This window comes from Podarcis filfolensis (assembly GCF_964270895.1).
Source record: "Podarcis filfolensis genome assembly, chromosome: 8".
Lineage (NCBI taxonomy): Eukaryota > Metazoa > Chordata > Lepidosauria > Squamata > Lacertidae > Podarcis > Podarcis filfolensis.
Window position 1 is genome coordinate 74279141 of NC_139611.1, and position 13406 is coordinate 74292546.

The window sequence follows — 13406 nt, forward strand, 5'->3', positions numbered from 1 at the left end:
TTCTGCTTGGGACAGTGCCTTCCTTCGCTTGTCCTCCCCTTCCAGGCGGATTTAGTCCGGATCAGCCTAACAGAGGGACTTGCTGCCAAGAAGAGTCCCTGCCCCCGTGGTGCGCAGCGTGCGAGAGGCGAGCTGAGCATCTCCCCGGCTGGGTGGTGCCTGTTCCACTCGCCTTGCCTCAGCTGCTCCGTTTTGCCCTCGCCGTGGCTGCCTCCCTCGTTCCTTCCTGCTAGCCGCCAGGCCCCAGCTCCGTGCCTCCTCCTCCTAGTGTCGTGGGAGGCTACAGCAGGGGTAGGCAACCTAAGGTCCGTGGGCCGGATGCGGCCCAATCGCCTTCTCAATCCCGCCCACGGACAGTCCGGGAATCAGTGTGTTTTTACATGAGTAGAATGCGCCCTTTTATTTAAAATAAGAGAGGCCTATAATTTGGATAAAAAAATTGGCTTCCAGGTGGAAAAATCAAAATTGGAAACAGAACTGTTAGATCCCAAAACTAAGATACTTTCAAGAATGTATAACTTGCTGTTAAAATGGAATACGCAGGATGAAACGGTTAAATCTGCTATGATCAAATGGGCACAAGATATTGGTCACAACATTATGTTTGCTGACTGGGAACAGTTGTGGACCACCGGTATGAAATTTACGGCATGTAATGCCTTAAAGGAGAATATTATGAAAATGATATACAGGTGGTACATGACACCAGTCAAGCTTGCAAAAATCTATCATTTGCCGGATAATAAATGTTGGAAATGCAAAGAAAATGAAGGTACATTCTTTCACCTTTGGTGGACATGCCCAAAGATTAAGGCTTTCTGGGAGATGATCTATAATGAAATGAAAAAGGTATTTAAATATACCTTCCTGAAGAAACCAGAGGCCTTTCTCCTGGGCATAGTCGGCCAATTGGTGCCAAAGAAGGATAGAACTTTCTTTATGTATGCAACAACAGCAGCAAGAATACTTATTGCAAAGTATTGGAAGACACAAGAGTTACCCACCCTGGAAGAGTGGCAGATGAAGGTGATGGACTATATGGAATTGGCGGAAATGACTGGCAGAATCCGAGACCTGGGAGAAGAGTTGGTGGAAGAAGACTGGAAGAAATTTAAAGACTATCTTCAGAAATACTGTAAAATTAATGAATGTTAAAATGATGTTGGATTGAAAATAAGTGGCATTAGCAACAAAGTTAATAAGAATATGCAAAAATGAATTGATAATGGATGGAAATATAGAGTTATAATATGTTAAGATACAGAGCTAAGATAAACAAAAGAGGGTAAGGATTTGCTGATTTGATTATTTAAATGGGAATACAAAAAGGGGAGGTGTGAGAAGGCCAAGGAAATAAGCTAGTGAGTTCAAAGTTACAAAAAACGGATTTGTTTTTAATTTTTTTTTAGCTATTTGTCTTTTGTATTTTGTATTTTTATTCTTCTTTTTTCTTTTTCATGTATTTTTCTATGTTCTCTTTTTTGTATCTTTTTCTTTTTATATGACCTTTTTTATTTTGTAAATTTATGTTTTTGTAAAACTTCAATAAATATCTTTTTAAAAAATAAAAAATAAAATGCAGCTCTGGGTTATTTGTGGGGCATAGGAATTCGTTCATTTCCCCCCAAAAAATATAGTCCGGCCCACCACATGGTCTGAGGGATGGTGGACCGGCCCATGGCTGACCGGCCAGTGGGCATGTAGGGGGTGTCCTGCTGTAACCATCCCGTCAGGAGGTCTGTTCCATATGATATAGGAATTGGGCCTTTAGTATGGTGGCACCTGCCCTGTGGAACTCCCTCCCACTAGATATATCACAGACAGGCACCATCTCTGTTGTCTTTCCTGTATCTATTCCAAACTTCCTCTTCCAGCAAGCCTTTTAAGTGGAGACTTTTTATCCCAGTCTGCATCTGCATTGGCACTATTTTAACTTCTTTAAAAATATATATGGAACTATATTCAAAGAGTGCCTGTGTGTGTGTGTGTGTGTGTGTGTGTAACTGTTTTTTTTAATATAGTTTATTTTACCCTTTTCTTGTTTCATGGTTATAACTGTTTCATTTGGTTTCTATAATATAGTTTCTATAAACTTTCGGGTTTGGTGGATGTTTCATTTGGTTTCTATAATATAGTTTCTATAAACTTTCAGGTTTGGTGGATGTGTAAACAAGGGGAACTAAGGGGGATTAAGACTAAGAGAGCTGAGTGGGAGGGTGGTCGTGTAATCTCACTGTATACAAGTTGTACAAGTGACAATAAAGTATTTCAATTTCAATTACAGTGGTACCTCGGGTTACATACACTTCAGGTTACATACGCTTCAGGTTACAGACTCCGCTAACCCAGAAATAGTGCTTCAGGTTAAGAACTTTGCTTCAGGATGAGAACAGAAATCGTGCTCCGACGGCACGGCAGCAGCAGGAGGCCCCATTAGCTAAAGTGGTGCTTCAGGTTAAGAACAGTTTCAGGTTAAGTACAGACCTCCGGAACGAATTAAGTACTTAACCTGAGGTACCACTGTATAATTGTATGTTTTATTGTTGTAACCCTCCCTGGGGCCCAAACGGTAAAGGATGGGTAAGGAACCTAATGAAACACAGAAATAATACATACTGCCAGACTCTGCCTGCTTAACACAGAGCTATACTGACAAAAATTGGAAGGAGGAGGGGAGACCACATGCGTTACACATCGTTAAACCGCATGTCACAAGATGACAGTAAATGCACACACTGCAGTCAGGAACTATCTCAAGCCCAATGCACTGAAAAATACATTTTAAGTTTTGATGAGAGTAACTGTGATAGTATGAAGAGAACACTGTGTTCATTGTCCCTTGGAATTCAAACCCGAGAGGAAGCTGATCTTCTGCTCATTACAGCTGCTCAAAAAGATCTCAGATAGGAGGGTTGAGATAATAATAATAATAATAATAATTTATTATTTTATTTGTACCCCGCCCATCTGGCTGGGCTTCCCCAGCCACTCTGGGCGGCTTCCAACAAAATATTAAAATCCTCTAATACATCAAACATTAAAAGCTTCCCTAAATAGGGCTGCCTTCAGATGTCTTCTAAAAGTCTGATAGTTGTTGTTCTCTTTGACATCTGGTGGGAGGGCGTTCCACAGGGAGGGCGCCACTACCGAGAAGGCCCTCTGCCTGGTTCCCTGTAACTTGGCTTCTCGCAGTGAGGGAACTGCCAGAAGGCCCTCGGCACTGCATCTCAGTGTTGAGAAACAGCTTTGAGAGTTACTGCCAGTCAGAGTAAATGACATGAAGCTACATCAGGGGTGAGGAAACATTGGACCTCCATATGTTGCTGCTGGCCAAGTTGACTATGTTTCACCTCCACTGTCAGAGACTGAATAGCAGGTCCTAGACTGTCACTCTAACCACTACACTTCTGCTGCCTCCGAGGGTACCTGCTCCTTCCCTAAAACATGTGGTGATGGCAAAGGGCAGCTTTCCCCAGAATGCTTATGGGCTTTTTGTACAGAAAAAGGAGGCAGGGGTTCGTTTGGAAACTCTGCTTGCAAATCAACAAGGCCAAATGGGTTTTTCCAGGGGTGAGAAGAAGTAGCCACTTCAGGTCAACATGGTCACTGGTGGAAAACCAGGCAGCAAACCAAAGAGATCCATGCAGTTTGTACACCAGGGTGTTCCAGGCCTACGCAGTAGCCTCAGGGCCCAGAGACCTCCTTTTGATCTGTCGGCTTTCGAACCCAGCGGCGTTGTGAATTCAAGCAGCTACGTGCTCCCACTGTTAATCTAAGCGAGGGCAGGCCCATCGTTTCAGATGAGCTCACCACCTCCTTGGCATGCCAGCATCTTCGCCAAGCCCTCGCAGGCAGCACTCGGAACACCTGGCTTCCTTTTGTCATCATCGTCGTTTTTCTGGGAACAATGCCTCGAGAGCGTTTGCTCCCTCTCGGTTGCAGAGACGATTGTGCTTACATTGGCAATAATCTCCTGCCGCTTTTAGCCCTTCTGGAAGCTGAACGCAAATGATGCAGGCGATGGCTCATAGCTAACCCCCTCCTCCTCCTCGCCTCCCCGCATCCATGCACCTTTCAGATGGATTTGGAGGGAAATTAAGACTTGGAGAAGCAAAAGTATGGATGTTATCCACTGGGACCCAAGGGGCACTCTCCATTTCAGCAGCTAATGAAAGGAAGGCAAGAGAAAAAATTGGGTGCCGTTTGTGTGAATTCTGAGTCTTGGCCTTCTGTCTTGGGTGCTTTCCTTGTGATTCCTGCATTGCACCTAGTCATACAGTTCTATTGTTCCAAGAGATGGTGCAGCAACTGTCTCTGAACAGTTTTGCCCAGAGCGACAAGGAATGCATGTCACCATTGTTTTGAAATCGGTGTGGCAAGTGTAAATGATTAAAGCATTAGTGGTAAAGGTGAGTGTTAGAGCAACTGTTCAGCATGCAGAATGTCCCGGGTTCAGTCCCCAGTATCCCCAGGTACAGCTGGCAGGGACCCTGGTCAGTGGCGAAGCTGCATGCTCTGGCACCGGGGGTGGAGAGCAGGCAGGGGCGTGGCTGGCACGCATCCTGGGGGCGTGGCGTACATCCCAGGGCATGGCACACCATCAGTGGGGGCGTGGCACCCAGCATGGGGGGGTGCATGGCGTGTATCCTGGGAGCAGCTTTGATGGTACACCCCTCCCCGATGGTGCCGGGGGTGGTGCACTCACCCCCCGCCCCCATTCCTCCACCAGTGACCCTGGTCTGAAACCCTGGAATGCCCCTGCCAGTATCTGTACCAGTGTAAAAACAGGTAAAGGGACCCCTGACCATTAGGTCCAATTGTGGCCGACTCTGGGGTTGCGGCGCTCATCTCACTTTATTGGCCGAGGGAGCTGGCGTACAGCTTCTGGGTCATGTGGCCAGCATGACTAAGCCACTTCTGGCGAACCAGAGCAGCACACGGAAACGCCATTTACCTTCCCGCCGGAGTGGTACCTATTTATCTACTTGCACTTTGACGTGCTTTTGAACTGCTAGATTGGCAGGAGCTGTACCATTGTAGACAGTACTAAACCAGATGCTTCAATGGCCTGAGTCAGTATAAGGCAACTTATTTTGCCCCTCTGTAAAGCAGACAGAGTAGAGCCTCCAGCCATAAGCAATGGGCCAGAGGGCAGCTTGGGTCTGATCATAAGGTGTGCAAACAAGGAAGGTTAGTTATTTAAGCGTGCCTATTTTCATCTGTGAGTTGCTGGGAGTTGGGATGCGAGAGCTACAGGAAACCAAAATCAACTGCAATGGTCTCGTCTCATGGTGTACCGTTTCGACAGCTGGAGAGAAAGAAGACGCTGATGAGATGGTGAGATGGATAGGCACCAAGCTGTGTCCCAAAATGCTGTTGCTAGCGGAAAGAAGATGCACCACTTTCAGGGTCCACAGGAGAAGAGATGAGACAAAGGCATCATTCAGTACCAAGGACCAAAATCTCTTCCAGCTGTGCAGGCATGCTGCCACATCCCTCACCCCCAGCAAACTTCCACAGCCTTCTTTTTTTTTTAAGAAAAAATTATTTATGATTTTCATTCTCATACATTTCAATCATTTTACAGTCATTTTAACATTTCAAAAATTGACTTCCTTCCCCCTCTTTCTGCGGATCCTTAAATTTATTTTTACATATTTTCTACATATCCAAATTAACTTAATACATCCATTTATTCATCTGCTTTCAATATATACGCTTATGAAACTGCAGGTTATTACAATAATCCTGCCAATGTTCTAATCTGTTTACGGTTTGTTTGTAAATATTCAATAAACCATTTCCATTCTTTTATAAAAAGTTTGTTGTCTTGATTTTTCATTTTTCCGGTAAGTTTCACCATTTCTACATATTCCCTAAGTTTTTGTATCCATTCTTCTTTTGCTGGGACTTCTTCTTTACATTTTTGGGCAAGTAACATTCTTGCCACTGTAGTCGTGTACATAAATAAATTTCTATACAGTTTGGGTAGTTCTGTCCCTATAATTCCCAAAAGGAAAGCTTCTGGGGGTTTTTTTTGGGGGGGGTTACAAACATTATTTTACACCTCTTTTTCAGTTCATTATATATTATTTCCCAGCCTTCAAAATGGGGCAGAAGTGTTGGTTGATGGATATCAACATAAATTCGGCAGTTCCATTATTATTTTCTTATTGCATTTGTTGGTCCCTTCTTACACAGCAAGGTGTCCAATCAACTTACAACATATTTAAAAGCAGGAAAAATCAACAGGAGAAAAAATACATTGTAATGTGAACACCTTTACACAAAACATATTTACATTTAAAACAACAACAACAACACAAAGCAGTCACCAGCACTGTCCAATAACAGCAGCAGAAAGGTTTGGCAGCAAAACTAATAACAAACAACTTCATCATTGTCCATCAAAAGCCGGGTGGGCAGGGCAGTGTTTACCTGGCACTGAAAAGATGTCAAGGAAGGCACCAGGCAGACCTGACTGGGGAGAGTGCTTCACAAATCTGCTCAACTTCCCAGCGGGGAGGAGTTGCGGTGGACCACATGGCCACCCACTCCCCTCCAGGGCTGGCGTCCCCGGGAGGTTCTCAGCCACATCATTCCCCTGCCAGCCAATCCGCTGGCTGGGGGGGCATGACTGGGCCCCATTTAAACTGAGATGCGAGCCAGAGAGCTTCCTCTTGGCTAACTTCCTCGATCTCCCGCCCTCCCTCTCTATTTTCAGGTTTCAAATTTGGCCTTGCTATGGACCTTGGTTGGTCGCCATTGAAGGGCCTGGTAGGAATTTTTCCACTTAGCAAATTGGCATGGGGCCATTTGGTTTTCGCCTACCTCGTAGCAATCATCACAACTTTGTAAGGTTTGGCGGTTAGGCATTGGTTGATCTTATGATAGGGGAGGGGAGGTGTGGCCATCACCTGCTCCTCCAAGCTTAAGGGTATTCCGTTAAAGGAATCCGGGGGTGTGGATCTTGTCCGAAGTCTGGGGTTGGGCTAGGGCCATGCCACGACCCCTTCAGGAACCCAGGGGGAGCTTGAGTTGGTTTGCATCGACAGGGCTCCCCCTACCGGTGGTTGACCCTTACTGGACTCCCTGCGTGACGGGCAGGAGTCAGATATAGTCGGGTCAATTCCAATGCCTAAGCCAATACCACTCACATTCCGTAACCAATAAAGTTGTGGCCTAAATTTGCCCAATAACATTAACCTAATATCTGTGTCTTTGTGTCTTATTCATCAACGAGGGGGTGGTCTCAGGGTCTTGACACGCAAACAGAGAGCCACAACGAAAAAGACCCTCTGTTTATTTTTGTTCTTGTTTCCTCTTGCCCTCTTTTGCCACTCAACAGTTTGCCAGTTAGTTGCAATCACACAAAAGAATAGGAAGCTCCCTTATATCAGGTTATATCATTGGTTCATTTAGCTCCCTGCTGACAGAAAAAGCACTTGTTAGCTCAGTTGGTAAGAGTGTGGTGCTGATAATGCCAAAGTCACTGGTTTGATCGCAATATGGGCCATCTGCATATTCCTGCATTTCAGGGGGTTGGACTAGATGCTCCTTGGGGTCCCTTCCAACTATGATTCTACGACAGGCAATCAAAATGTGGTATCTGAGTGAGTATGGGTTTCTCATTTTTCCAGTCTTTACGTTCAAGTCCTCCACATTTCCATATCAGTTTATGATTTTTTAAAAAAGTACTTATGAAAATGCAGTTTTGTTGATATGTGCGTTAATATGCACACTGTGATATTTTTTATTAAAAAACCTTGTGAAAATTCATCAGCATTTTAGTGTGACTTTCTTCTAAAATGCACTTTTATATGCATTTTTGCCTAATGTACACATTCTAGCAGAATGACACCCCCCAAAAAAAATTTTAAATTTTTTTCATGTTATTTTCACTGGCATGTGCTATCTATATTCTCTTTTCCCTAGTACATGTGTTTTGGGGGCAAATTACTTGACTGGAGCCCTGCATTGCAAAATTTGGAGGCATGTGAATTTCAAAGGGTGGCTGTGTTTTGGGTTCTTTCAGAAAGTGCAAATTAGGGAGGCTTGTTAGAAATGCAAACTGACTCAAACTTCTCCCTCATCCCCATGTGGGCACCTGCCTCCAAAGTCTTACCCTAACATCGCCACTCCAGAGAAAACATGTCTGTGTGCCTCTGAGGCCTCCTCTCTACACTGATGGCCCTGATTGTGGTGGCAGATGTTTCAGAAAGATGGCAGAGAAGGAGACAGCCGGTGATGATCGTGATAAGAAAGACAGTTGGGGACTTGGTGCATTTCGCACGGAGGGGAGAGCAAAAGAGAAGAGGGCTGCCGAAGAAGACTTGAGAAAGCTGGAGAGAACAGCCAACAGTTGAGTAACAAAGACCACCCAATGTCTAAGGTATGAGATCCAAGGTTATGGGAAAGGATGGAAAGGGAGGGAAAGGCCAATATGAGGTGTTTTGGTACTCCAAATGTGGATGCATAGCAGAGGCTAGTAGCTAGATCTAAGCCCAAGCCTGGTTTCCCAGGCCAGATTTAACATAAGAATCTAGTAAATGGGTCAGATAGTCCACCAGTTTGTCACAAGAGCAACCCAGATGCCCATTGGAAGCCAGGATGCAGGGCTTGAGTGAAATTCCCAGTGACTGGCATTCAGAAATATACTGCCTTCATCACGCAGGGTTTCAATCCCTGGCTTCTCCAGGTAGGACTGGAAGAGATTCATTGTCTGAAATCCCAGAAAGCTGTTGCCAGTCAATGTATAGTAATCTGGATGGGACCTCTATAAGTCCCTGTAGAAATGACATGGAATTGTTCCAGGCCATCTGGGCCTCTGTGAATCTCCCTTTTGATTTATAAGTGTGAAATAAATAACAACAACCTGTGATTGTAAGTTGCTTTAAACTGTTTTTAACATTGTGTTTTAATTGCTGTAACCTGCCCTGGGACCTTAGGACGAAGGATGAAGGCATCTTACTATGACGGTCATGGGAAAACATAGGAATCATGGCTAGTAGCCACTGATAGCTTTCTCCTCCATTAAATTGTCTAGCCATGGCCATCACAACATCTTCTGGAAGCGTGTGACTCGGGGAACTTGTGTTCCTGTTGCTCCAGGTTTCTTGGGGATGAGACTGTCAACTATCCACCTATCAGTTTAAATCAGTGTTTCCCAAACTCGGGTCTCCAGCTTTTCTTTTCTTTCTTTGGACTACAGTTCCCATCATCCTTGACCACTGGTCCTGAAAGCTAGGGGTGATGGGAGTTGTAGTCCCAAAACAGCTGGAGACCCAAGTTTGGGAAGCACTGGTTTAAAGGAATAATATTGTGGGCAACGCTGTGCCCAAAATTTCTGCTAGGTTCCCCCACCTCCCTTCCAACCATTCTCCAAACTTAACTCGAAATTAAGTCGAATGTCAAGTTTCACACCTCAGATTCAAAATATGGACTTGGGAACTGGGATTTCTCCATGAAAATCTGACACCAGTTTGAAATCTGCACACACACCCTTGCCTATTCATTCCAGTTCTGTGATACCGATATGGCATTTGTGTGGGCGTTTTGTTTTGTTTCAGGCCAAATAGAGAGAGAGAAAGAGAGAAGTGGTAAGTGAACCTGCGAAGGGATGGATCTTCTCCCCTTCTTCCAACCTGACAATGACACAGACTTTCCACCACCCACCAACAGTGACGTGTTTGCCTACAACTGGACAGAAGAATGGCTCCTAGACCCTCCCTCTGATAATACCCACATTTTGCCAGCAATGAGAATGTTTTCCTTGACAATCTACACCATCACCTTGCTCTTGGGGGCCACAGGCAACGGCCTTGTTATCTTCCTCACCGGTTTCCACATGAAGAAGACGGTTACCACCATCTGGTATCTCAACTTGGCTGTGGCCGATTTCATCTTCGCCCTTTGCCTCTCCACCGAGATAGCTTACGTGTCTCTGGGTTATCGCTGGACTCTGGGGAGGCTGATGTGCAAACTCAACACCATGGTTCCCCTCTTGAACATGTTTGCCAGCGTCTTCTTCTTAACAGCCATCAGTGCCGACCGCTACGCTGCTGTGGTCCACCCGGTTTGGGCCTTGAACCACCGCAGTCTCCAGCTTGCTTCCCTGGTGGCTGTGTTCATCTGGGTAGCAGCCTTGGCTCTCAGCATCCCGTACTTCAGCTTCCGCGACACGGAAGAGCTCATGGATGGCACTATACATTGCATCTACAGCTTCCATTTGCAGGATGAGGGCAGCCTAAGGACACACCGTCTCATGGTGCTTGCTGAATTCACGCTCGGCTTCCTAATCCCCTTCGGCATCATTCTGGCCTGCTACTGCGCCATCATGATCAAGCTAAGGGGAAAGATCTTTGGCCAATTTGGCCGATCCTTCAAGATCATAGTGGCAGTGGTCATGGCCTTCTTCTTCTGCTGGTTCCCCCACCACCTCTTCTCCATTCTCGAAACACTGGAAGACGATAGCCTTCAAATGCAAACCACCCTAGATATTGGCACCCCACTGGCTGAGGGCCTGGTCTGCCTCAACAGCTGCCTCAATCCCATTCTGTATGTCTTTGTCGGGTCCGACTACAAAAAGACCAGCCGCCGATCCCTCTTCCTGGCCTTTAAAGGAGCAGTCAACGATAAGTGGGCCTTCACACCTTCTTTCCCCAGCAACAGAACCTCCAGCTCCACTTCAGGAGTGGAGTCCAACATGGTTTGAGACTTCCTTTTCGCAAGTTTATGTGTAGTCCATGTTCCTTACCCACCCACCCAAAAAACTTCTACCTGGTTTTGCAAACTAAATAAATTAGGGGAAGGGTTGCTTCCAGAAGAACTGTTTCTTGAGCATTCATCCTGATCTGCTTGCAGGAAGATATGACAACATTGGCTACAGAATGAGCATTCATTCTCATTTGTTTGTGGAGAGGTGAAACGTTGTGTCAAGGCAAGTGTTACAGGCTGTCTCCTCAGCACTTTCCTTATTACAAAAAGTCTGATCTTTTGGGGATAGGGGGTTGTTGATTGCACAATTTGAAATCTCCAGTTTGTGATTGACTCCATGGGCGTAGCCAAGGGGGGGGGCAGAGGGGCAGCTGCCCCCCCATCAAGTAAAACAATAGAAATACTTAACTAACTCACATCGGTTCTGCCCCCACTAACAAAAGTTGCCCCCCCCCAACAAAAATCCTGGCTACGCCCATGATTGACTCCCAGAGTGTTGTCATTTTCAGGTGGAAAAGCCCTGTGCAACTTAGAATCATAGAATCATAGAGTTGGAAGAGACCACAAGGGCCATCGAGTCCAACCCCCTGCCAAGCAGGAAACACCATCAGAGCACTCCTGACATATGGTTGTCAAGCCTCTGCTTAAAGACCTCCAAAGAAGGAGACTCCACCACACTCCTTGGCAGCAAATTCCACTGTCGAACAGCTCTTACTGTCAGGAAGTTCTTCCTAATGTTTAGGTGGAATCTTCTTTCTTGTAGTTTGGATCCATTGCTCCGTGTCCGCTTCTCTGGAGCAGCAGAAAACAACCTTTCTCCCTCCTCTATGTGACATCCTTTTATATATTTGAACATGGCTATCATATCACCCCTTAACCTCCTCTTCTCCAGGCTAAACATGCCCAGCTCCCTTAGCCGTTCCTCATAAGGCATCGTTTCCAGGCCTTTGACCATTTTGGTTGCCCTCCTCTGGACACGTTCCAGTTTGTCAGTGTCCTTCTTGAACTGTGGTGTCCAGAAAGGGCCTTTTTGGCGAGTTGTACCCAGATATGGGAACTCCCTCCCATGGCACCCTCTCAGCCAGCCACCAAACTTTGAGTTCCTGGCAAGTCTTCCACCTGTGAGGTTAGCTTGTTTGATTCTGTTTTGACTCTGCTGCAACTGGCTTGTAGTTATCATTTGCTGCCTTTTAAAAAATAAATCCTTATTTCCATCTTGCAATATTTATGTTATATGCTTTTATGTGTGTTTCTGCAGTTGTCAGCCATCCTGAGCGATAAGTGTGGAAAGGCACGATATAAATATTTGTAATTAATCCATGAATGTCTTTTACACATGCTGTTCCCAGTGCCAGATTTACGTATAAGCTAAACAAGCTTGGGGCCCCCCAAAAAATTTAAAGGAGAAAAACTGGATGTACATTTCCAAAATATAAGATAAAAAACAAATAAAATAAAACCTACATACAGCAACAGTGTTTTGTGTTTTTGTAGGCTCCTATGATGTAAGTCATGGGCCCCGCCTGCTAGCCTGCTCCCTGAGATATCACTGGTTTGCTCATTTCTATATCAATTACTTTGATAAAATACATATTTTGTTATGTGCAAATGGCTTTAGATACCTATTATTAAATTATTATTAGGTCCATAAATTACCATATAGCATATATTCAACACAAAAAACAGCGACAATTTGTTGTTGACAAGGGCAGCTAGACATATAAAGGGCCCCATTACCTTCAGAAGCTTAGGACCTCATCAAACCTAAATCCGGCCCTGGCTGTTCCACTTCTGCTATCTGGGTGAAGCAGCAAAGGGCTACAGCAACCTGAGAGCCACATTACCTCTCAGGCAACCTCTGGGGCCACATCTCAGTGGTGGGCATAGCAATGAATACACCATTTCCCACAGGCATTCACATGTGCCTCTCCCTCCTTCAGCCAAGCAAGAAGCACCATCAGAGTTTATGGGCACATTCCAGCCAGGCAAAAAAACATTCAAGGAAGGTGCACAGTGAGGCCAAGGAGGAATGTGTCCAGGGTGAGTCCCAAGGGCCAGGCAGAGGGGCCTGAGGGCCACATTAGGTCCTGTGGTTTCCTGAGCCCAGTGCTTTTTTTCTTTAAAAAAATGTTTAGGAGTGCTCTCATTTTCCTGCTCACATTGAAACACTACCCCTCAATGAGGCTAAACTGAGATTCACAAAGTGCTTATGGGTATGTGTACCTCTGCGTCCCCCCAGAAAAAAAAGCACTGCCTGACCCTGAGCTGTTGATGACTCCTGAAATCCATCTTCCTGGCAGACAAAAGTTCTAACTTGATTTCCACTATGCCTCTGTCACCGGATGCCCTGAGTCGCTGTGGCCCTTGTCCTTTGCTCCAGCGCCATTGAGCCACTAGTCAGAGAGATTGAATGGCAGACACATGGAACTGAGATCAGAGCCCAGAATCTTCGTGATGGAGACAGCAACATCCATCAATGGACCCTTGGCACGGTGACATCAGTGCTCCGCCACTGTGCTCCCCCGGCTGCATGCTTTTACCTGGGTTAATGGTCATTGAACTTCAATATTCCATCTTGCTTGCCTGGGTGGAGGCTGGAAAGGTCAGTGGGTGTAGAAAAACTTTTGTGTAGCTGAAATGCACGTCCATTGCTCCACCTGATTTTTGCCTCTGGCCCCACCCCCCACTGG

The 13406-nt window shown here is 45.6% G+C and overlaps 1 protein-coding gene across 1 annotated transcript; it reads left to right on the forward strand.

Moving 5' to 3' along the window:
- Positions 1 to 8297: 8297 nt before the first annotated feature.
- Positions 8298 to 11038, forward strand: LOC310768001 (C3a anaphylatoxin chemotactic receptor-like). Its single transcript, XM_083625680.1, has 2 exons — positions 8298 to 8392; positions 9570 to 11038. Exon 2 carries the CDS (start codon positions 9620 to 9622, stop codon positions 10712 to 10714), a length of 1095 nt encoding a protein of 364 aa, XP_083481806.1. The 5' UTR covers positions 8298 to 8392; positions 9570 to 9619; the 3' UTR covers positions 10715 to 11038.
- The last annotated feature ends 2368 nt before the right edge of the window (positions 11039 to 13406 follow it).